Raw genomic sequence first — 27,031 nt, 5'->3', positions numbered from 1 at the left:
CTGTATAATATCAGTCTTTAAGTGCAATATATTAAAAGCACATTTAAATATACTTATACAATACTTCAGCACAATTAAAGTTCATTAAATACATTTTAGTATATTTTTTCATTAGGGAATGTTGTATTTTTTTTTTTTTTTTACTGAAAATTAACTTAAAATTGGTTTATATACTTAAAAAAAGGTTTTTGATTTAAAGAAAAAACACTTTTTAAGTGAAAATGTAATTAATATATTTTTTTCCAGTGTATATTAGATAACTATGCAGATTTTATTTTTTATTTATTTATTTCTCCCCTGATGCAGACCAGATGACTTTTTCACTGTTTTGAAATTTTAAAAGTCTTAATGATGGATTTGTTTCTTGCAAACACACAGCTTTTGGCTTCTCAAAATGTTAATTGATGAACTTGAGTGGTGTGATGTTTTTCTCGGCTGTTTGGACTCTCATTCTGACGGCACCCATTCACTACAGAGGACAGTTGGTGAGCAAGTGATGGAATGCTACATTTTCCGAAATCTGTTATGATTAAAAAAACAAACTCATCTACATCTTGAATGGCCTAAGGGTGAGTAAATTTTAAGCAAATTTTAATTTTGGGGTGAACTGCTTCTTTAATGGAGTCATGATGGATTGCAATATATCCAGTTTTTTTCTTTCCTCAGTTCAGGAGTTGAGCATTTGGGCAGAGGACAGCAAGCGTAATTAATCTTGCCTTGGGAATTAGCCGGATGTCAGCACAAGTCAGGCAGCAGACGCATTTTAAAAAGGGCACATTTAATGGCTTCTTGTTTGAGACTGCTGGCAGACCCTCACCACACACTGATCTCTGTCATCCCAAGACGCCGGCCATTCTGCAGCTAAATGCTTTATTTATTAGAGTTCAGAAAGCGGCTCAGTAGACATTCCGGTTATAATACGAATTGCATACAGAATATGAAACTCACACACCATATTAATGAAAGATTGTAGGGTGTACATTGCAAAAAAAAAAAAAAATTTCCAAAGTTGTGCGTAAAACAAAGATTATTGGAGAAGGTTTTACTGTTACTATTTAGTAAATGCTATTTCAGTCTTTCTACTTCAGAATGTCAGGTTTAATTCAGTGTAATTATTTGTGACACTTACTAGGATTTCAAAGTGAATACTGTTTCACAATAAATCCTACACCTACACAGTTTTATTTTCTGTGTAGTTTGAAAAATATAAAGAGGTTTTAATGGATACCAACATCTTGTATTGAATGTTTTAAATAGTATACTTCATAATATGCTTCGTCTCCTTATTATTTTCTTTTCCTATTTGGAATCAGTGCAAAAATGGCTTCACATTTGGACCTAACAGGGAAAAAATGTAGGGAAAACCAGTAAAACGTTGTAAATATTATCTTTCTTGAATCATTATGTAATCAAATATAATAACATTAGATTTCACAACCCTAGTGAAAAAAACCTATGCCATAAATTTATTTAAAATAATTTTAAATCCATATACTTTAAATCCGTTGACATATCACTTAAGAGTTAATGCTATAAAATTATAATTATAATAATTTAAGTGATTATTGACTGCATAATGCACATTTCTTAATATTATGCCTAAAATGTGTTTTAGTATCACTATTAATAAGGATTGTATGATATCTGTATAATATCAGTCTTTAAGTGCAATATATTAAAAGCACATTTAAATATACTTATACAATACTTCAGCACAATTAAAGTTCATTAAATACATTTTAGTATATTTTTTCATTAGGGAATGTTGTATTTTTTTTTTTTTTTTACTGAAAATTAACTTAAAATTGGTTTATATACTTAAAAAAAGGTTTTTGATTTAAAGAAAAAACACTTTTTAAGTGAAAATGTAATTAATATATTTTTTTCCAGTGTATATTAGATAACTATGCAGATTTTATTTTTTATTTATTTATATATTTTTTTGGGATAATACACTAAATAATATGCTTTATCTTTTTCAACTTGGAATTTGCTCATGAAATACCTTTCTTGATTATTTGATCAGACTCTCTGTTCATTTTTGTATTCAAAATGTAAAATGACTACATTGGTTTTCCATATGATAAACTGCTTAATTAAACATGCAACATAGTTTGGTCATGTGACAACATTGTAGCATTCTACTCTTTAAAAGATTTGTTACATATTTCCTGTGAGTTTTTAAATATGAAGCTATTTTTGCACTGATTCCAGATTATTTTTGGTTCGTAAATAATAGTTTAAGCCACATTTGATGCTGTGCACGACATTTCTGTCATCATATATTCACCTTTATGCCGTTCTGAACTTGTATGACTTCATAGAGATGTTTAGCAAATTCTTGATGCTTTTTCCATTATATAAAAGCGTATGGAACAATTAGAGTGCAAAAGTCACATAGACTTATGCTTTTTACTGGTGCCATTAGATTCGCAGTAGGTGTTGTTAACGGCAATTACATGCTGTTTATGTTCTGTGTTTGTCTTTTTCTCTCTGCAGAACGACACGTGGAGTGAGCTGTACTCATTTGCCGTGTTTAAAGCCATGAGTCACATGTTGTGCATAGGTTACGGTCGTCAAGCTCCAGAGAGTCTCTCTGATATCTGGTTGACGATGCTCAGCATGATCGTCGGTGCCACCTGCTACGCCGTCTTCATCGGACATGCCACGGCTCTCATCCAATCACTGGACTCCTCACGACGCCAGTACCAGGAAAAGGTAAAGCAACTGTGCATGCATCTGGAATTAATTGAACGCTTGCAGATGTAAGCTGCATTAGGGAAGTTCAATTCCCAAAGGAATTGTTCTGTTGAGTCTGTTTTGAATTAGATCTGAATCTAAATCAGAATCATAATTCACTCACTTAATGAATCGATGGGTCATATCAAAGTTCTTTCAGTGGACTTCGAAACATCCTTGGGCAGCTATTTTTTATGAAGGTAACTGTGGAAGCCTGTTTCTACCACAGGATAAAATAAAAAGGTAATTGTAATTTTTGACTTTTTTTCTCACATTTGTGAGGTTTTTTTCTCACAATTCAGACTTTTTCTTAGAATTGTGAGTTTATATCTTGCAATTTTGAGTTTACATCTTACAATTCAGAATTATGACTTTATTTCTCACAACTGTGAGTTTATAGGTTTTCTTGCAATTGACTTAACAAAAAATTGGTTTGTTAAGGGTAAGTTACCCAGCTGCCTTAATTTTAAGTTGAATCAACTCTAAGTTGTCACTTAGTACAACTTAACATTTCAAGTTGACTGAACTTAAAATTTTAAGGCAGCCAGGTAACAAACAATTTTAAGTTGACTCAATAAATTGTTTTTTACAGTGTAGGGTTTTTTGCAGTTCTGTCTTTATTTCTCACAATTCTGACTTTACTCTCAGAATTGCAAGATTTCAAGTCAAAATTTATCTAAATTGCTAGATATAAACTTGCAAGTATGAGTTTACAACTGTCAATTGCAAGGTATAAATTCACAATTCAGAGAAAGAGTCTGAATTGTAGGATTTTAACTTGCAATTGTCAGAATTGTGAGACAAAAAGTTGCAGTTATTGTTTTTTTATTCCAATTTCACAGGTAGCAGTTGTACAAGTACAGCAGAAAACTCCAAAACCATTTGTCAAAATGACATGTATTTTTTTGTCTTTAGCTTATCCTAATGTAGAAAGCATTGTAATTTGCACGTATCTGCCTTTTCTGTGTTTTCCTTATAATGGAAATCTGCATCCTTTTGAGTATGTAGTAAGACAGTGTGGCAGAATTGGGACACTAATGTCATAAAATTGCTTGTTGATGCCACAGACATCTTTGTCACATACTGTTTGTGTTTGCATATAAGTGTCAGCCTCTGTCTAAATTCATTATTATTAAACTTTTAGACTCATACAGACAAAAAATGCTGTGTTAGCTTTGGCCTTGCAGTCCTTGCTCTGCAAAAGTCATCAGAAAACCATCAAAGATGCATTTGTTTCCATATCACAAGGCGTTGTGGTACTATATCTAGTCACCTTTGACATATATGGTTTTTAATGCACAATTACTTGTGCATTAATTTAATCTTGTGTACTATTTAGGAGAAACAGTATATAATTGACAAACTAAAGCCATAAAAAGTTAATGTAAATAAAACATTAGCTGATGTAATATATATAATAAATATAAAAAGCATAAACTTATTTTTATGGTTATTGTTAAATAAAACTGACACTCAATTTAAAATATATATATTAAAAAAAATTCTCATTATTTGAAATAAAATAACTAATAACTGAAATAATAACTGAAATTTAAAATTAAATATTTTTTATGTCAGCAGTTTTTACGCTATGCAAATGTTTTTTTTTAATTTTGGCATTTTTATTGTGCATTGTTATTGGGCATTGTATTCATTTGTTCATTTTTATTTTATATTTAGCTGTAATTTATTTTTGTTGATGTTTTAATAATTTTAGTACTTAAACTTAACATTTTATTTCAGTTAGTTGGCAAGTATTTTTTAAAGTTTTTAATCTAATATTGCAACTTTATTTTAATTAGGTTTATTATAGTCAACTAAAACAGAAACTAAAATTAAAACCGTAACAAAAACATTTTTGTTATTTGAAATAAAATCATTAATTGGAAAATATTAATAAAATAAAATAAAATAAAAAAACCTTTTATTTCGACTATTTGCCAAGGCAATTAATGTGTTAACTAACAGGAATGAACAATGAACAATACATTTATCACAGTATTTATTAATCTTTATTAATGTTATAATGAAAATACAGTCATTCATTGTTTGTTAATGTTAGTTCACAGCACAACTTTTGGTTTTAATAATGCATTAGAAAATGCTAAAATTAATATGAACTAACATTAATAAATCTTACACTTACAGTATGTTAACTAAAGTAGTTAACTAATGTTAACTAATGGACCTTATTGTAAAGTATTACCATTTTAATTTATTTTAGCTTGATGTACTAAAATACCTAATAACTAACTTATAGATAAAAAAAAACTACTAAAAATGACAAAAACACAACAAAATTACTCAAACTTTAAAATTAAAATGAAAACAGAAAATATACACAAATATAAGAACTACACTGTAAAAAATAACAAACACAATTTGTTGAGTCAGCTTAAAATAATTTGTTACCCTGCTGCCTTAAAAATTTAAGTTCAGTCAACTACAGTCAGTCAACAACTTAGATATTTGTGTTTGCTAAACTTAACAGATGGGTAAGTAACCCAGCTGCCTTAAAATTTGATGTTGATTAAACTCAAATATCTAAGTTGTCACGTAGTATAATTTAATGTTTCGAGTTGAATACACTTTTTTTGAGTTGACTGAACTTAAAATTTTAAGGCAGCCAGGTTACAGATTATTTTAAGTTGATTATTATCTCTGTCATACTAAAATAACACTGATTTTAATTACTAAAATGATTTGTAACATTATTAGTGTTAGTTTTAGTTAATAGCAACCCTGTCTGATACTTGTTACTATTCACTGCAGATATAATTTTGGTTTAATGAAGTTTATTAGTCTTGAACTCAGTCTTGAACTCTCATTATCGAGCAGCCCAATTGCTTCCCCTCATAATGCTGCTCTTACATCCATTAAAACTCATTAAAGTCGCAATTGTTCTGTCTGCCTGCGCAGCTAATGTTTGTGCAGCTGTTGCGGTTTGTTTGTCACCGTAGCGTTGACTCAGCAACTCTTCAGATGCTGTTGTGTTGATTGGATAATGACTGCTAATGCGACAGATACGCGTTTGCTCTTCTGTCTGTGTGTTTGTTTTCACTGCAGGCTCTATTAGCCGATGAGACCGCAGCTACAGCGTCAGCTAATGTACTACCTACCGCACTGCTGACTTGGTTGTGGCTGTCATATTTCTGTGCGTCGTGTTTGTAACAGTAGATTAGACTTGGCGCGGCTTCAGCGCTTCTGCTCGACCAATCGTTTATCAGCTCTGTTACCATGCAGAAAGGTTTGGTGGAGGCTACGGAGCGCTCTGATTGGTCGCTTTGAACGAGAGGGATTGCCTCCCAAATAGTTTAGCCAGTAATTTGAGGTGAGTGTATATCATCAAGTGGAGGATGGAGACTATACGATTTATGCGCGTGTATGCGCACGCAATATTACAGCGTCTCTCGGGACAGGCTAAAATTGATGAGGCAGCAGATTAGTGTCCTGCCAGTGTCCTCGTGAAGTTGACGTAGGTGTGTGTGTGTGTGTGTGTGTGCGCACTGTGATTCTGTCCTTGAAAGTGCTGTAATGAACTGATGGGAGTGAGGGAGGGAGATGGCAAAAAAGACAGACAGAGAGAAATAGGGGGGTTGGGAATAGACCTGTAGGGGTCAGGGACGAGTGACCTGCTTCTCTGCACTGTGAGATGCACTCCGTAGGGAAAATTCTCCTTTTGAAGAGCCACTTCGGTTTTAAAGTGACAGTTCACACTGCAAAAATTATGTTCTTCCTTTGTATTTTTGTCTTGTTTTTCCAGTACAAATGTGACCCTGGACCACAAAACCATTTGCAAGTAGCAATAACCAACAATACATTGTATGGGTCAAAATAATCAATTTTTCTTTTATGACAAAAATCATTAGGAAATTAAGTAAACATCATGTTTCATAAAGATATCTTGTAAATTTCCTACCGTAAATATATTAAAACGTGTTATTTGATTAGTAATATGCATTGCTAAGAGCTTCATTTGGACAACTTTAAAGGCGATTTTCTCAATATTTTGATATTTTTACATCCTCAGATTCCAGATCTCAGCCAAATAGGACTGGTTTTGCAGTCCAGGGTCACAAATATCTAAACATTCTTAAATCAAGATACATTTACTTGAGAAGCAAAATGACTCAAGATATTAAGTTTTGTTTTCTAAAAATTAAGCGAGTTTATGTCAGTGTTGTAAGAAAAATAAATTTAATTCAAAGAGAAAACAAGGTTGTTTTTCTTACCCCACTGACAGATAGTTTTAGGCATAAACTCAATTCAGTTTGATCAATTTTTCAGAAAACAAAACTTCATATCTCAAGTCATTTTGCTTCTTAAGTAAATGTATCTTGATTTAGGAATGTTTAGATTATTGTAATGGGAAACAAGATTAGTAATATGCATTGCTAAGACCTTTATTAGGACAACTTTAAAGGCAGTTTTCTCAAAATTTGTGTTTATTTATTTAGTTTTTTCTTTAAAGCATTGAAAGTTTTTTCTTTCGTTTAATACATCTGGTCAAAATCTAGAAAAGATGATGCTGTGGTTATGACTAAGCACAGGATAGGCTACCGAATCAAGACCCTCTTTGTGATTTTTTTTTTTCTTTTTGAGTAAAAAAAATGCTGTACTTTATTATTATTATTATTATTATTGTTATTATTATTATTATTATAGACAAAGAAAAAGTTTTAAAAAACGTAGAATGATAATAATACAGAGGAACACAGGAACAGAAATTTTTAAATATTGTTTGTGCTCGGGGTGAACCTATCAATTATTTATTTACAATTTTTAAGCCCTGCTTTATGCAATTAACCAATATCGTTATTGGGATTGGCCAATAGTTGTTTGTTAAAATTGGTATTGGTATCGGTCAAAAAAAATCCTATCAGTGCATCCCTAAAATATACAGTACTGTTCAAAAATTTGGGGTTTTCAAAATAAGCCTCTTCTGCTCACCAAGGCTGCATTTATTTGATTAAAAATGCAACAAAAACTGTAATATTGTAAAATATTTTTACAATTTAAAATATCTATTTTCTATGGCATTATATTTTAAAGTGTAATTTATTCCTGTGGTGCAAAGCTGAATTTTCAGCACCATTACTCCAGTCTTCAGTGTCACATGATCCTTCAGAAATCATTCTAATATGCTTAATTTGTTGCTCAAGAAACATTTCTGATGTTGAAAACAGTTGTCTTGCTTCACATTTTTGCAGAAACCATATAATTTTTTTATTTTATCAGGATTCTTTGATGAATAGAAAGCTCAAAGGAATAGCGTTTATTTGAAACAGTAACATTCTAAATGTCTTTACTGTCACTTTTGATCATTTTAATGCATCCTTACAGGATAAAAGTATTTATTTCTTTCAAAAATCACTCAAAGCATGAAAGATTTTCTCTCAGGACAAAAAGCACCTTAAAATTGGTCCATACGACTTGTGCACTATATTACAAGACTTATAAAGCCATACAATAAATTTAATATGCAGAAGCAAGTCATTCAGAGTTTGATTCTATATATATGAATGTCATTATTCAGCTCAGTTTAGTTCAGTGCTGATTCATTTTAGTTCTACAACAGTAAAAACTCCTTTTGTGTTCTAAGTGTGAACAGGTAATAAAAATGGCATGATTTTCATTTTTAAGGTGATCTGTATCTTTAAGGTGATCATTCATTATGTCGAAACTGTCTGTGCTGCTCCGCACCTGAAACCCGTACCTGACCTGAATCTCTTATGTATTACAAAGACACAATCGCAGACGACATGACTCATCACACTCTGCTTTTAAGTAGGAAAAATGTATGCAGACATGCAAACCAGTACTGTTATATGAAGTATATGAATGACTGTCGTCCCTCAGGAAACCTCGAGCTCAGACTTCAGCGTCTTATGAGAATTGATCAGCGGTTGATGAAAGAACGGCCGGGTTCGTTATCTTCGAGAGACCGCCGTTGATTGTCTGTTATATCTTTCTGTCTATCTTTGCCCCGGGTGTGTTTTGCACACAGACAGTCCTGTGAAATTTCATGCCGTGCCAGAAAAGGATGACACATACATTTATATGATTCTGTGTCCCTCCACGTATGTTATATTGAACGATGTTGTTTGATTTGCGTCATAGCTGAGCTCCCTCACATTCAGCTCGGCTGCTGTTTCTGCTCTGTGTCTGTCTGTGTGTGTGTGCGCAACCATTACTTATTTTTATCACCGCTATAAAAGTGTGTTGACGGAGTACTAAATCTGGAAGGCTGGGAAGCGGTCTGGATACTAAAAGAGATTGACAGAGCCGGACAGATTAGTACAGGTAGAAGAAAGATGCTGCTCCGCTGTGCCGATGTGATGGAGACACAAATGTGGCAATAGCTTTCTTAAAATAAGATGCTTCAGTCTGATAGGCTGGATTTCAATGCTGTTGCAATGGGTTTTAGATGTACACATCCCAGGAAAGAACAAGTTGTTTTGACACTGAAGGCATCTTCAGACCTGTGGGTAGAAAAAACTTGAGAATAAAATCCTTTATATAGACTATTTTCATGTTTTCTTACTTAGTATTTCACAAAATACTTAGCTTTGTGTCTTATCTAAACATTTTTCATCATTGTATGTTTTCTACTTCAAATTTAGTTAATAGATGGACAAATATATTATTAGGATTTGCAAGTGTAAAGCTTTAAATTTGTTGTTTAGACAAGGATAGTACACAATCATAGCCTGTCACTATTATTCATAATATCTGAGAATTCTCAAAATTTTTATTGTATTTTTAATCAAACGTTGGTGAACAGAAGAGACTTTTTCAGAAGCAGCCATGACGTATGTGACCCTGGACAACAAAACCAGTTATAAGTAGCATGGGTGTATTTGTAGCAATAGCCAAAAATACATTGTATGGGTCGAAATTATCGATTTTTCTTTTATGCCAAAAATCATTAGGATATTAAGTAAAGATCATGTTCCATGTAGATATTTTGTAAATTTCCTACTGTAAATATATCAAAACTTACTATTTAATTAGTAATATGCATTGCTAAGAACTTCATTTGGACAGCTTTAAAGGCGATTTTCTCAAAATGTTAATTTTTTGCACCCTCAGATTCCTTATTTTCAAATAGTTGTATCTCTGCCAAATTTTGTCCTTATTCATTTTTTTACATTTTTTTTTAGAAATAACCTTTAAAAAGATTTTATGAATCTGGCTCAATGTAAATTGTTACAATATTGCATTTTCTCCTTGGTTCTATACTTTGTTACTAAGTCACATGTGAAGCAAACTGTACTGTTATTGGTCGAAGCGATTTTGCATCGTTTATGTTCTGGGATTTTGCTCATAGCATCATTTCCAGATTTCAAGTACAGGTGTTGTTTTGTTAAATAATTTCTATTTAGCAGTTTGAGTGGGAATTAGTGCTGCGTCTGGGAAAGAATATTACAAAGCACCTGTTCCGCAGAAGTGTCATAAAGCATTTTCAGAGGAACAGGCATTTTATTTGTGCTAAGGAACAGATTTCTTTGTTTATCATGTCACTTTCTCATTGTGTCTTTTGAGACACAGCAAATAAACAATTGAAACTACCGTTTCTTAAGGAAATTAATATTATTATTATTTAACAAGGACGCATTAAATTGATCAAAAGTGACAGTGAAGACGTTTATAATGTTGCAATATTTTAAAATGTATATGCATCAAAGAATCCTGAAAAATAAAATTCAAAGCAGCACAAGTGTTTGCAACATTGATAATAATAATAAATGTTTCTTGAGGAGCATATCAGCATATTAGAATGACTATTGAAGGATCATATGACATTGAAGTAATGATGCTGAAAATTCAGCTTTGCATCACAAAAATAAACTACATTTTACAATATATTCACATAGAAAACAGCTATTTTAAATCATAAAACTATTTCACAATATTACTATTTTTACTGTATTTTTTCATATAAATGCAGCCTTGGTGAGCAGAAGAGACTTCTTTCAAAAACAAAATTGTCTTATTTTCTAGTGTTTTTAGTCATAGAAGGACAAATATATTATTAGGATTTGCAAGTGTAAAGCTTTAAATTTGTTGTTTTAGACTTGGATAGTACACAATCACAGCCTGTCACTATTATTCATAATATCTGAGAATTTCTCAATATTTTTACTGTATTTTTAATCAAACCTTGGTGAACAGAAGAGATATTTTCAGAAGCAGCCAAGACGTATGTGACCCTGGACAACAAAACCAGTCTTAAGTAGCACGGGTATATTTGTAGCAATAGCCAAAAATACATTGTATGGGTCGAAATTATCGATTTTTCTTTTATGCCAAAAATCATTAGGATATTAAGTAAAGATCATGTTCCATGAAGATATTTTGTACATTTCCTACTGTAAATATATCAAAACTTAATTTTTTATAAATAGTACAATTTTAAAGGCGATTTTCTCAAAATTTAATGTTTTTGCACCCTTAGATTCACATCATGGTAATAAATTACATTTTACAATATATTCACATAGAAAACAGCTATTTTGCAATATTATTATTTTTACTCTGTTTTTTAAATAAATGCAGCCTTGGTGAGCAGAAGAGACTTCTTTCAAAAAGGGAATTGCAAAATCTTATTTTCTTGTGTTTTCAGTCACTGCCGGATTGTTTTTGAGATGTAAGCTATTTCAGTTAAACCCCTTAACGGCAGGTGAAAATGAAACAAACTGTGTTTGATCTTTTTGTACGTCACTCCGTCGGTTTGTTTCTGTCCAAGCCAATGGTTCTTAGCCAAAATAAGCTGCAGTGTGCATTAGATGTTTTGGTGATAATTAAGAGTCTGGTTATGTGACTCTAGGTTGTAGATCCCCGCTGCTCCTGTGCTCACAGGGGGTCTGAAATATTTTTCTGGAAATAACAAGAGAAGAATTTCAGTTAGACCTAATGCCTCTTCTGCTATTGTCACGCATTGTGTTCTTTGATTGGGCGTCGAGCTGAAACTCTCTCTCTTTCTCTCTTCTGCAGTCAGCAGCTGCCACTGCCGCAGACTGACACCAAACCGCATCTCTCGGGTTTCACTGAGCTTTCCTTACCGCCCGCTGCTGCTCAGAACAGCCTGAGGAAACAGGCATGACAAATATCCCTAGATCTCTGTCTTCTCTCTCTCTGTGCTTCTCTCTGTTGAACTAACCTTCTGGAATCATTCGTCTTCTCTGTGTAGAAGCGTCTAATATCCGTAATCACCTGTGATTCTTTCCCTTCATCCATTAGCGGTCTCAAAATACACTAGAGTCTCCGTCTGTCCCAGAGACTGTCATTGGCACATATGGGTAGATAAACATTGAGACTATTTAATTAATGCAGTACTTCATCAATGTTGTTTCGCGTGACTGATTTGCTCTCCCCAAAGTCCTTCGGGATGAAACTGTTTCCGGACAGAGACGTTGGGTTCTTGAGGGATTTTTCACTTTGTGGGAAGGACATAGTGCTGGTGGCACCTTGTGATTAGGCCCTTACGTTTACTGTAGCCATTATAGACATCTGTGATTATGGCTCATACCACAATATGAGCGAAATGAAGTCTCTCTGAAGATGGTTTTGGGTCCTTAAAACGTAATGAATCTTTTTTGCTGAATAACAGTGACACAGAGTTTTCTGGCTGAGCTGAGAGTCTGTTGAGGCCCTCGAGGGCAGGCTAGCTTTGGCTCGCCTCACTGTACCTGCAGGCAGAAATGTGCTTAGTACCGTAATGAGGTGATTTATTCTAGAATCAGTGCGGTGAATAATACATCTCTGATCCCAACCTGAAATTAGACTTCTTCATCTTTATTTTCAGCGAGAGGACACCAGGACTTCACAACACACACACATACACACACAGAGAGAGAAAGAGAGCTCTCTGGTTTCCATTTATCTGAGATGCGGGGAATGAGGGACCAGGGTTTTGTTTGCTTTTACCTAGGCTGGAAAATCTTTAGGCAGGAATCAATACGGTGCCATGGGATTATAATACTGTCATTTAGTCAATTTAGGCTGTTTTAAAACACTGAGAATGAGAATGTGAGTGTGTGGGTGGATGTAAACACTACATTTTTGAAAGAATTTATTCTGATTATTTGCTAAAAAAATACAGTAAAAAGTATGAAAAATTATTACAGTTTAAAATTAGCTGTTTTCTAAGTGAATATATCTTCAAATCTAATTTATTCTAGTGATGCAAAGCTGAATTTTTAGCATCATTACTCCAGTCTTCAGTGTCACATGATCCTTCAGAAATCATTCTAATATGCTGATTTGCTGCTAAAAAAATTTCTGATTATTATCAGTGTTGGAAACAGTTGTGCTGCTTCATACTTTTGTGGAAATCGTGTTTTATTTTTTCCGAATTCTTTGTTGAATAGAAAGTTCAAAAGAACAGTTGTCTGAAAATGTAAAAAAAAAATGTTTACTGTCACATTTGAGCATTTTAATATGTCCTTGATAACCAAATTTATTCATTTCTTCCATAAAGCTGTGGATAGTGTGTATAAACTGTAAGAAAATAATAGAAAAACAAAAATGGTACTGGTAATTTTCTACCAGTACATTAACTATTAATTTGAATATTTCCTTTAAAGGAGAAGTTCACTTCCAGAACAACAATTTACAGATAATTTACTCACCCCCTCGTCATCCAAGATGTTCATGTCTTTCTTGCTTCAGTTGTAAAGAAATTACGTTTTTTGAGGAAAACATTTCAGCATTTTTTCTCCATATAATGGACTGATATGGTGCCCTGAGTTTGAACTTCCAAAATGCAGTTTAAATGCAGCATTAACGATCTCAGCCAAGAAAGAAGGGTCTTATCTAGCGAAACGATTGGTTATTTTCATAAAAATAATACAGTTTGTATACTTTTTCATGTCAAACGCTTGTCTTGTCTTACTCTCCCTGAACTTTGTTTTTGTTCCGGTTCATGACAGTTAGGGTATGTCGAAAAACTCCCATCTCATGTTCTCTTCAAAATCGTCCTATATCGCTGTTTTACCTTTTTTGTTATGGGTGTTTGATCTTCTTTGCATGTTCACTTTGCATAGACTGGGTCGGTACTTCTGCAGCGATGTAGGATGATATAGAAATGGTTTTTGAAGTTGAGGGAGAAAATACGACATACCCTAACTGTCTTGAACCAGAATACGCAGAGTTCAGGCAGAGTAAGACAAGACAAGCGTTTGCGATTAAAAAGTTATTTTTTTATGAAATTAACCGATTGTTTCACTAGATAAGACTCTTCTTCCTCAGCTGGGATTGTTTAGAACTGCAACTGGGATCGTTTGAAGCTGCATTTAAACTGCATTTTGGAAGTTCAAAATTCGGGGCACCTTATCAGTCCATTATATGGAGAAAAATGCTGAAATGTTTTCCTCAAAAAACATAATTTCTTTACTACTGAAGCAAGAAAGACACGAACGTCTTGGATGACAAGGGGGTGAGTACATTATCTGTAAATTGTCGTTCTGGAAGTGGACTTCTCCTTTAACCCTAAAACACAGCACAATGCATGATTGAACTCAAAACCTATTAAAAATCAGAAAAATACCATATTAACACTAGTGCATTATAGGTCTTATTTTGATCAATAGCAACAGTGATGCTTATATGTGACCCTGAACCACAAAACCAGTCTTAAGTAGCAATAGCAAATAGGTCAAAATCACTGTTTATTTTTCTTTTGTGCCAAAAATCATTAGGATATAAAGTAAAGATCATGTCCCATGAAGATATTTTGTATATTTCCCACCGTACATATATCAAAACTTAATTTTTGATTAGTAATATGCATTTCTAAGAACTTTATGTGGACAACTTTAAAGACGATTTTCTCAATATTTAGATTGTCAGATTTTCTAATAGTTGTATCTCTGCCAAATATTGTCTTATCCTAACAAACCATACATCAGTGGAAAGCTCAATTTCAAAAAATTGACTCTTATGACTGGTTTTGTGGCCCAGGGTCACATATGGTATTACCATTACACTGTCATTCAAAAAATATGTTATGGTGACTTATCCATGCTATATTTTTATTATAATCCTATAGTCTTTTTGTAACAGGGCTGGAAATTCTCCTTTTCTAGATGCTTCCCATGTTCTCTAGAGTAACCTGAGTGTTGCGTGTGATCTGCGAGCTATTTCTGGCGGTGAGAGGATGGTCCCCGTCCTGTCACTGGAGTGAACAGCAGAGATGTGCAGAGGAACAGAAGCAGGCGGACAGCAGCAGTCAGAAACACTCAGTGCGCCGCAGCAGATTTAGAGCATGTCTAACAGAAAGCCTGTTTATAAATACACACACACTGCACAGAGACACACATAACCGCCTCTTAGGACGGGAGAGACTTTTGATGTGTTGAGGTTTTGAATTTTGAGGTGAGATGCATTTCAGGTCACAGAAGAGAAGAGATGAGAATAATTGTGAATAATTCAGACGCGGTTTAATCGGGTGATTCCTGATGAGTACGTAACGTCAGTGGACAACTAACCATCTAAACTAGGACGTACGTTAATGGTCCATTGATCCTTCATCACAATGTGTGTGTGTGTGTGTGCATTTATTTTTATATTACATTTACTCTGTTGTTTTTTGATTTGTAATTTTTTTTGCAATTTGCAATTTTTTGCAAATCAGTAGATTTTTTGTGTAACCTTTACTGTATTTACAACTTTGAAAAATATTAGACCTACACTTTAAAAAACAATTTGTTGAGTCAACTTAAAATAATTTGTTTCCTGGCTGCCTTTAAAATTTTAACTGCAGTCAACTTAAAAAAATGTTTAGTCAACTTGAAATGTTAAGTTGTACTAAGTGAGTTGATTCAACTTAAAATTTTAAGTCAGCTGGGTAACAAGCCCAGCTTTTAAGTTTAACAAACCAAATTTTTCAGTTTAGTCAACTCAAATATCTAAGTTGTGACTTAGTACAACTTAACATTTCATGTTGACTAAACTTATTTGAGTTGAGTGAACTTTACAATTTTAAGGCAGGAGGGTAACAAATTATTTTATGTTGACTCAACGTTTTTTTTTTTTTTTTTTTTACAGTTTAAGAAGAAATCTGATAGATTAAAGAGCGAGTGCTTGCTATTAAAATTCTAACAGCAGTTAAAGCCATGAAAACGATTATATTCACACATCTCAAGAAAGATGTTATATGGAACTAATGGAATATGGATTTCTGCACTCAGATTTCAGACTAACCATATTCATATTTTCTAACCATTTCTCTCTTCTTGTACACACACACACACACATTTTACTTTGCTATCTAAATGAGCCTGTTTCATAGACTCATATAATTACATTTATATTAAAAGCTAATTGGGTGACTATATACTATATTTATGCATTTGAAAGACGCTTTTATCTAAATTGAGTTACATTGCAATAAAGGTTTGCGTTTCATCAGTTTATGCATTTCCTGGCAATCAAAACCTACTGGTGTTGCAGTATTATTCTAAATCTAAAAAGTAAGTCTAAGTTAGACTAAATCTAAAAGTAACTCTAGACCTAAAAAAAAAAACTTTGCACAATATTGTACTTTGGAGGTCGTCTGTGGGTGTTGAAAAATTGAGGTTTTGTCCGTATTAACTTTGTCCCCACAGTACAAGTAAATGCATGCAGTACAGTTCAGAAGTTCGGAGTAAGCAAGATTTTTCTGAAAGACATAATTTTTACTCATCAAAGAATCCTGAAAAAAAAAAAATGCAAGAAATAAATTAACACAAAAATATATAATTGTTTAATGTAACATCATAGTATTTTATTATAATATTTAATATAATATTGTATTGAATAATATGAAGCAGCACAACTGTTTTTAACATAATAATCAAAAATTTTTCTTAAGCAGAAAATCAGCATATTAGAATGATTTCTGAAGAATCACATGACACTGAAGACTGGAGTAATGATGCTGAAAATTCAGCTTTGCATCACAACAATAAATTACATTTTACATTATATTCACATAGAAAAGTTATTTTAAATTTAATAATATTTCACAATTTTTTTAACCGTATTTGTGATCAAATATATGCAGCCTTAGTGAGGATAAGAGACTTTTATCCAAAAATAAATAAATAAATCCTGAATACTTGTAAGATACATGTTGAACACTTTGCATGATTAAGCTCTTCAGAAAAGGTCAAAAATATACTATTTCTTCTGTGTTTGTGTTCAGACCTGTGCCATATTTTATACTACAAAAACTCAAAATTTTACTGTGATGAATCACATCATTTACAGGCTGAACTAGTGAGAACAGCTGCATGTTCTGAATCTCTGGAAGTTCTAATATTCTAAAATCTAATATTTAGTTCTGATATTACAAAAGGCCAAATAAAATTAGTAAAAGTGATTTTTATTTATTTGCTTTTTTAATATCTAGAAGTTCTAAAATTTTAAAATCTAGTACATTGAACTCTGCTATTTCGAAAAAAAAATCAAGGACATTTTTATTTATTTACGTTTATTTATTTATCTAACTATTTATTTATTTGTTTGTTTTTGTTCATTTTTTAGAGGTTTTAAATTTCTAATATCTAGTACATTGTTATTTTAAGAGATCAAGGAATTTTTATTTTATTGATCGATTGATTTCTGATTTTTTAAATGTATTTATTTATTTTAATTATTTCTTGAGTCTCTGGAATTTCTACAATTTCAAAAATATAGTACATTGAACTCTGGTATTTCAAAATATTTACGTGCTAAACTAGTGAGAACAGTTGCATGTTCTGACCTGTCCTTGTCTGTAACCCTTCACACCGATCGGTAAACGACTCCATCAACGACGACTCGGTTTTCATTTAATTTGGCTGTAAATGAGGCGAGAGAGGATGCAGTTTGACGTCACGCCAGGTCTATCAGTCCATCTCTATCGCATTGCTTTCTTCTGACTTGCCCATTAAACACAATTTTCTTTATCGGTCCATCAGTGAACCACTTAGATCAACACGGCTGCTTCTTCAACTGAGTAAGTGAGCGACATCTTCACCGTGAAGCATCTGGATCAATGAAAGGCTGGGAGAAGCTGTTTCAGGGTATAGATCCACTGGAGGCTGTTCGAAATAGTCCAGACGATGCACAGAGGAACGTTATCCAACATGTTTATGGTACACTAGTTCAGTCCCTCATAATGACAATGAATATGAGGCTGGAAACCATGTTTTTGCCACTGTATCTTCAAGAGTCCATTTTAATGACCCTGTTGTCATTGATACTTTGATCTCAATGTTCTAAAATTCGAAATCGAATTCTGTTATTTTAAAAGATGAAGTAAAATTAGTAGGTTTTTGTTTTTAATCTCTGTTATAGTTCTAAAATGATTTTAAAAAAGTACACTGAACTCTGCTATTTTTAAAAAAAAATCAAGGATTTTTTATTTTATTTTATTGACTGATTGATTGAATGTTTTTTGGAATCTCTGGAATTTTTAAAATTCCAAAATCTAGTAGGTACATTGAACTCTCGTATTTCAAAATATCTAGGACCTTTTTTGAATCTCTGGATGTTCTAGAATTGTAAAGTTCTACTAAAAAAAATGAATTCTGTTATTTTAAGAGATGAAGTAAAATTAGTAAAAGGTTTTTGTTTTTAATCTCCGTTAGTTCTAAAATTTTAAAAAAGTACACTGAACTGAAAAAATCAAGGATTTTTTTTTTATTTTATTGACTCTTTTTTTTTTCTTTTCTTTTTTTTTTTTTTTTTTTTTTTTTTTTTTTTTTTAATATCTGGAATTTCTAAAATTCCTAAATCTTGTACATTGACCTCTGGTATTTTAAAAGATCAAAGGTTTTTTTTTTTTTTTTTTTTTTTTTTTTGAATCTCTGGAAGTTTTAAAATCTAGTACATTGAACACTGTTCGTTTGAAAGGATTGAAGATAACTGTATGTAGATATTTTTTTTTTCTTTTTTTTTCCCAAGTAAATTTAGTAAAAGTAATTTTTATTTATTTGCTTTTAATATCTGAAAGTTCTAATGAACTCAAGAACATTTTTTTATTAATTTATTATTATTTTATTGTAAAAAAATTTTTAGGTTCTACATTTCTAAAATCTAGTACATTGTTATTTTAAGAGATCAATGAATTTTTATTTTACTGATGGATTTTTAAAATGTATTTATTTTATTTATTTCTTGAATCTCTGGAATTTCTACAATATAATTCTACAATTCTAAATTATAGTATATTATAGTATATTGCACTCTAGTATTTTAGTAGATCAAGGAATTTTTTTGTGGTATCTCTGGAAATTCTAAAATGTAAAAAATCTAGTACACTAAAATATGCTTTTTCAGAAGATTTTGTTTTGATTTGATTGATTGAATGATTGCTTTTATTTTATTTTTTCTAGTACATTGAACACTGTTATTTCAAAAGATCAAAAATAATTTATTTATTTACTTCTGTTATTTCAAAAGACCAAGTAAAATTAGTAAAAGCTTTTCTTTTTTTTTTTTTTTTTTTTGAATCTCTAAAAGTTCTAAAATTCTAAAGTCTTGTACATTGAACACTGTTATTTCAAAAGATTAAAGAAAATTTTATTTATTTATTTAATTTTGAATTTCTAGGAGTTCTAATATTCTAAAATCTAATATATTTATTTTGGTGGTTTCAAAAGACCAAGTAAAATGTTTATTTATTTATTTACTGAATTTCTGGAATTTTTTAAAACTTTTACAATATAGTACTGAACTCTGCTATTTAAAAAATCAAGGAAAATTTTGTTTATTTATTTTTTTTTTAATTTCTGGAGTCTCTAAATTTCTCTGGTGTCTCTGGAAATTCTAAAATCTACTACTGAACCTCGAATCTCTGGAATTCTATGTAGTACATGTAACTCTGTTATTTCAAAATATCAAGAAAAATGTATTTGTTTGTTTATTATTTTTGAATTTCTGGAAGTTCTATTTATTTTATTTATTTATTTTTTATCTGGTACATTGAACTCTGTCATTTCAAAATATCAAGGAAAAATATTATTGAAGCTCTGGAAGTTCTAAAATGCTCAAACCTCTTCTATTGAACTTTGTTATATGAAAGGATCAAATAAAATGTTATGTTTTTCATGTGACCTCCTTTTAAAAGCAATCTTTGAACACTGTTGACCCAGCGCTGGCGCTGACAGATGCAGCCCACTTTCATGTTCGTATGAAGTTGTGGAATGAGAGCAGTAGTGGGACCTTTATAAAGCTCAACATGCAGGCAATTATTCTCACAAGTGGTTCAGGGACCTTTACAGGTGCTCCACAAACGCCTGCGTCAGCAGATGCTGCCGCGCAACAGGAACGCACACGACTGCAATGCTAATGCCTCCGCTCTGACCTGTTTTCTTTGTTTTGTGTAGATCATTCCATCATTACTGCTCTCTTTCTGTCTCCGTAAATAATGCGGTTTGAGCGATGCTTGGCATTGCGTTAGCGTTAACTAATGATCGGGGGCTGGGATTTGGGGGTCGTACGTTGCTTGAAGAACAAATAGTGACTCCGTGGACCCAGATTACAGCAATGAGAGAAAACGTGAAAGTTTTTATGCTGACATGGACATTTCTACAACCTGTTTGGCCCTTTTTAGAAAGTAAACTTGTTGAAAACAATTTTTCTCCCTCTTACTAGGTCTTTTCACAGGAGATTTTTTCCCTGTGTGATTTGATGACGATTTCCACCACAATCTAAAATTAACATGCTTTATGTGGTGGAAATGACATGTAATGAATAATGTGTTTTTTGCTAATTTAGGTGTATATCTTTGTGTTTTGGACTACAGCAATCTGGACTTGGCAAAACACACAGTCGAGTACAAATTACCAAGGAACCATTAATCATCAAGAGTGATGAACTCTGTAATTTTTTGTGTGATTTTCTTTGTCTTTGTTCTCTCCTGGCCTCATTTTCTTGGATACTGACCAGCTGTTACAGTGTTTGTTGAATAACCTTGGCATGGCTTGTGTCTGTAAATGTTCTGTCCTCCAGAGATTTTTTTTTTTTTTTTTTTTTTTTAGATGTTTAGTCAATTTGCTTGTGTTGAAATCGTGTGAAAGTCATGCCTCACTTTGAAATGGCTGTATCACAATAGGCAGTACTTGTCTTTCTATTTTAGTTTAAAGCAGTGTTATTTTAGTGTTAATTATATACTGTTCCAGTTTATATTCATATTTTAAATGAGCTTTTATTTATATATTTTCAGTTTTAAGTTTATTTATTTCATTATTTCATTATTTCATATTATTATTATTAATGATTTTAACAGTATTAATGATTAACAGTACAAATAATAATAGTAATAATAGTAAAAGTGTAATTTTTACATTACTATTATTATTATTATTATTATTATTACATTTTCATGTATTTTATTTTCTTATATTTATTATTGTTAAATTTTGTTTTCGTAATTTTTATCGTTTTTTAATTATTAATATTTTTTAATATTACCATTTAGGTTATTTATTTATTTATTTTTATTTAGTTAATTTATTACTTATTTTATTGCTTATTATTTACTTTTTATTTTCTCTATGCAAATTCTTCTTATTACTGTTATTAAATTTCAGGTAAATGTTATTTTCGATATAAAAATTAAATGATTATTATTATTATTATTATTATTATTATTATTATTATTATTTAAATTTCAATTTCAATTTGTATTATTAAATTATTATTAAACATTAAATATAAATATATCATTAAATATTATTATTATTATTATATTAAATAATTTTGTAACTTTTTTTAATATTACTATTCAGGTTTCATTTATTTGTATTTCAGGTCTAGTTTTTATTTACCTTTTATCTCCATTTGAAAACTGTAATGATTCAACTTAAACTAAACGATTATTAGAAAAAAAAAAATGAAATACGTTTTTTGAATCTTATTTCGATTAACAACATTTGATTAACATGTTTAAATAGTTTCTATTTTAGTTCACAGTAAACCCTGGTTTAAAGATCTGACATGATCTGAAAGCGCTGTAGCTGAAACATCCTCATTTTCTTTACATTTCTGTGTTTTTGTCTCTGCAGTACAAACAAGTGGAGCAGTACATGTCCTTCCACAAACTTCCGGCTGATTTCCGACAGAAAATCCACGATTACTATGAGCACCGTTACCAGGGCAAGATGTTTGATGAAGAAAGCATCCTAGAGGAGCTGAACGAGCCGCTCAGAGAGGTGAGGACACACCGATGTGTGTGTGTTTGGTTATCTGTGTGTTTGCAAAGGTCTGTCTATGTCTGTAAACATCTGTGGAAAAAATCTCCCAGAAGGCCCCGCAGTTGTCGCAAAGCTTTCCAAAACAATGAAACCATGCTGAAGCGGGAACACCATCCAAACTCATTTGTGTCAGAGTAAACAGCTAAATCCCTCCTGTGAATGGCTTCCAGCTTTCACTGCATTTAATGCTGGTTACAGAGAACATAAAGCTCCTAACAAACATTCAGCTGCTTGTGTAGAGATGTTTATGCTTTATTATGATCCTTTATAACTAAATCGAACCAAGAAATGTCCCGCTCAAATTTCAACTGGTATTTTTTTTGACATTACAAATTCACATCATCGTACTGTAAAATTTCTGATAAATGTTTATTTCAGCATAAATTAAATTCCAATTAAATACAGTACAATAACAACTAGGCTATAAAAATTATAACAACAACAACCACAATAATAATTATTTTATTATAATAATAATAATAATTTTATTTATAATAATAAAAGTGTCATTTTTACATTATTATTATTATTATTATTATTATATTTTAATCAAATTTACAACAGATGTAATAAGAATAATGGTCTAATAATAATTGTGTCATATTTGTGTCATTTTTACTTTATTTTTATTATTATAAATACATTTTTACAAATAAATATTACTATTATTATTCTAACATTTTAAGATACATTTTTATTTGTATAATACCATGAACTAAACTCAAATTAAATACAGTAAAACAAACAGCACAAATACTATAATAATAATAATAATAATAATAATAATTTATTATTATTATTATTAATATAACATTTTCAGATACAATTTTATTTATATATTAGCATAATTAAATTCTAATTAAATACAGTACAATAAGAAATAGGCTATAATAATAATAATAGAAGTGTAATTTTTACATTATTATCATAATTATTATTATTATTATTATTATTATTATTATTATTATTACATTTTCATGTACATTTTTTGATTAATTCATTTTCGAATTAAATTCAGTAAAACAAATACTAACCTATAATATACTATAAAAAGTCATTTTACATGCAAATTATTATTATTATTATTATTAACATTTTATTTACATAAAATGTTATTTGTATATTAGCATAAATAAATTCAAATTAAATGCAGCGCAGTAAGAACTGGGCTATAATAATAATAATAATAAAAGTGTCATTTTTACATAATTATTATTATATTTTCATGTCAATTTTATTTTCTTATATTAGCATAAATTAAATTCAGTAGAACAAATACTAGCCTATAATATATTATAATAATGTCATTTTTCATGCAAATTATTAATATAGCATTTTTTAAATTGTATTTTTATATTAATAATAATAATTATATTTATTTAAATAAAGTATACTAAGAGCTAGGCAGTAATAATGATAATAATAACAATTAAAGTGTTATTTTTACAATATTATTATTAATGTTTTTTTCTTATATTAGCATAAAATTCAAATACTAGAAAATATTTTACTGTTATATTTTTATGCAAATTATTAGTATTTATTAATTAATTGATTTACAGGGAAATGTTTATATATGTGCAACTTGTTATTATTATTATTACTATTTTTATTATTATTACCATCATCATTTTAAATATTGATTTTTTTTATTTGTACATTTTCTGGTATTAAATTCAGTACAATAAATACCAGGCTATAATATACAACAATAATACATCTTATCTTCTTAAAATGAAAATAAATAGTATAAAATTATTTATTTTTTAAACCCAAACATTTCTTGACAGTTTTCATGTGATTCACCCTGATGTTTATGTAAATGCTGTGTATGTGAAATTTGCGTTTATGTATTTCTCTCCCCTTCTGGCCTTCTTTCCCTCCGTTTCCTCCACCGTCAGGAAATCGTGAACTTCAACTGCCGTAAGCTGGTGGCCTCCATGCCCCTGTTCGCCAACGCCGAGCCCAACTTTGTGACGGCCATGCTGACGAAGCTGCGTTTCGAGGTCTTCCAACCCGGCGATTACATCATCCGTGAGGGAACCATCGGCAAGAAGATGTACTTCATCCAGCACGGCGTGGTGAACGTGATTACCAAAGGAACGGTCGGCATGAAACTTTCCGACGGCTCCTACTTCGGAGGTACGATCCCACTTAAATTAACCTCGTAAATTAGATGGGAATTAAACCATCACTTTACTTAATTAAACCGCTCAAATCCTTATTGAACCCCATAACATTTTAAATCATTTAAGCCAGATATGGTGTGACCTCTTCTATTTTAGTACTTTTTACGTGACGTCATTATATCGACAGTAAATGAAATGAACTTTAAAGGCCTATTCGTATACTTTTACTTTACGCATCTCTTTCGGCCTGACCTTGATATTTTGATGTCATTTTGATTTAAAAATGTAAATTTAATCACTAGTTATTCTCTAGCCAGTGTTCACATCACTGTGTGGCAGATGCCTTGTTTTCTGTAATTTCTGCTGCACCAAACGGGATATAAATGATGATTTTCTCCTCATTTCGCTGTCTGTTATTCGCCAGACTGGAAAATATGCCCATCCCAAATATGATTAAATAAACACAACAAAATTTTGAACGCACCTTAGTTTTTACTTTTTAGGAAGTGGTTTACTTAGTCATTTATGAACATTAAAAATTGCATGAGAGACAGAATTTTAACAATAAATTTGTGCACTTTATTTAAATTATGACCACTTAAGCTGCTCCAATCTCAGGGCTAAATTTCAAGATTTTCACATAAATGGTGTTTTTTTTTTTTTTTTATTAGTATGAATTAAATTACTAGGCAATAATATACTATAATAGTAAGTTTCAATTTCTCCATACGTATTATTATTTTTATTATTATTATCATTATTGTTGTTGTTGTTGTTGTTGCATTTATGAATGTATTTATCTTTTATAATAGTTAAATTAAATAAAAATTGAATTAATTAAAATCCAACATTTAATGTAATAAAATAACAAAAACTAAAATAAAAATAATAAAAGTTATATAAACAATAAATAAATAAATAGATAAAATAATAATAAAATTACACAACTTTACACAAAATAATAAAAATTCCTAAAACTTTAAATAAAATCAAATGAAATAAAATAAAATAAAATTAAAACATAGATAATAAATAAATAAATACAAATGTAAAATTAAACAGTAATAAAAATTACACAACTTTATACTAAATAATAAAAAACTCCTAAAAATTTTAACAAAAATTAAATAAAAATTTACATTTTATTTTAGCTAGTTGCCAAGGCAACATTTGTCATCTTCATTTAGTTTAACTTAATGTAATAAAACAACAAACTAAAACTGAAATAAAATTAATAAAAGCTATATAGACAATGGGAAAAAAATACAAATAAATAAATCAATAAAAATTAAACTAAATAATAAAAATTACACAACTTTACACAAAATAATAATAATTCCTAAAACTTTAAATAAAATTAAATGAAATAAAATTAAAATATAGATAATTAAAAATAAATAAATAAATAAATAAATTTTCATGAAACAAAATAATAAAAATTACACAAACTTCCTAATTCCTAATATTTTAAAAATAAAGAAATTTTACATTTTATTTCAGCTAGTTGCCAAGGCAACATTTGTCATCTTCATTTAGTTTAACCTAATGTAATAAAATAACTAAAACTAAAACTAAAACTGAAATAAAAATGAATAAAAGCAATATAAAATATAAAAATGAAACAAAATAATAAAAATTACACAACTTCACACAAAATAATAAAAAATCTTAAAACTTGAACAAAAATTTAAATAAAATAAAATAAAAATTTTATTTCAGCTAGTTGCCAAGGCAACATTTGTTATCATAGTTTAACTTAATGTTATAAAATAACTAAAACTGAAATAAAAATGAATAAATAAAAAAGCTATATAGTGACAATTTTTAAAAAAAATAACAAACACAAAATAATAAAAAGATCCTAAAACTTTAACAAAATTTTAAATGAAAACAAGATGTAAAAACAAGAACTACTTCAAAATAGTATTAAAATTATGAAATTAAAATAGCACCACACCTTTAATTTGAACTTGATTTGACTTTGCCTCAACAGCGAATCCTAACCTCTACTGAAACGAGTTAAGCTTGTTTATTTGTGACAGGCCCACCTACGGTAAATATTTCAAAACCAAAGAAAGCATTTTCACTTTCAGTGTGGACAGATTACATATTGCCGAAACATGTCACGTCGCTCTTTGTTAGGAAACAGTGTTTGCTTCTTAAGTTGCACAAGTCTCTGAATCCTCTGGAAAGCAGAAGTGCGGCAGTGAGTTGTGATGGTTATGAGCTGACGGAGAGAGAGAGAGAGAGAGAGTGATGCTGAGGAGGGGAACACGATCCCTCTGCAGCCTTAAATCGGCATGAGTCAGCCCATCTCAGCTGCAGAGGGCAGGAGGCTCTGGAAGAGCCTCGGCGCGTGACCTTGGAAAGGTCAAAGACGAACTGATGTCTTGTGTAGTCTGAGATCAAAGAAGAAAAGAGAGAAGCCGCCTGATGCTTTGTGTAGAAAGAGCAGTCTCAGTATTACACACAGGAAAACTGTATCGCTGTTTTCGTAGCTCAGAAGATTTCAGTTGCGGTCCATTTAAGTATCAGATTTGTCTCTGGTGTTTTTTGTAAAATTTATTTGGTGAAATAAAAACAAAGTGAATGTGAAATTTAGTTTTATAACCAAATGACAAAATTATATTTTGAATAAAATATACAAGATTTTTTTTATGTTCAGGAAAAGTAAGCAGATTTCCTTCCAAATGCTCATTGTCATATTGCAATTTTTAGACATTTTTAAATATTAAATATAATTATTTATACTAGCATAAATTAAACTTAACAAATGCCAGGGTAAGGACATTTATTAATTTAAAAATGTTTATTTTTATAATTATTTTTGACAGCTTTCATATCATTACCATTATGTCTTATGCAAATGCTGTGCATATAAAATGTACTTTTTTAATTATAATAATGATAGATCTATAAATAGATGTAAACTGTCAC

General features: G+C 30.6%; 1 protein-coding gene across 1 annotated transcript in view; it reads left to right on the top strand.

The window, feature by feature from the left end:
• Positions 1-27,031, top strand: part of LOC127181571 (potassium/sodium hyperpolarization-activated cyclic nucleotide-gated channel 2) — a 70,103-nt gene that overhangs the window by 29,677 nt on the left and 13,395 nt on the right. The window contains exons 4-6 of the mRNA XM_051136346.1: positions 2,500-2,718; positions 21,777-21,923; positions 23,867-24,107. Coding sequence (XP_050992303.1) covers positions 2,500-2,718; positions 21,777-21,923; positions 23,867-24,107 — 607 coding nt within the window. The remainder of the gene's footprint in view (positions 1-2,499; positions 2,719-21,776; positions 21,924-23,866; positions 24,108-27,031) is intronic.

This window comes from Labeo rohita, chromosome 2, assembly GCF_022985175.1.
Source record: "Labeo rohita strain BAU-BD-2019 chromosome 2, IGBB_LRoh.1.0, whole genome shotgun sequence".
Lineage (NCBI taxonomy): Eukaryota > Metazoa > Chordata > Actinopteri > Cypriniformes > Cyprinidae > Labeo > Labeo rohita.
Note: the sequence above shows the minus strand (reverse complement) of the source record. Positions and strands in the feature narration are given on the sequence as shown.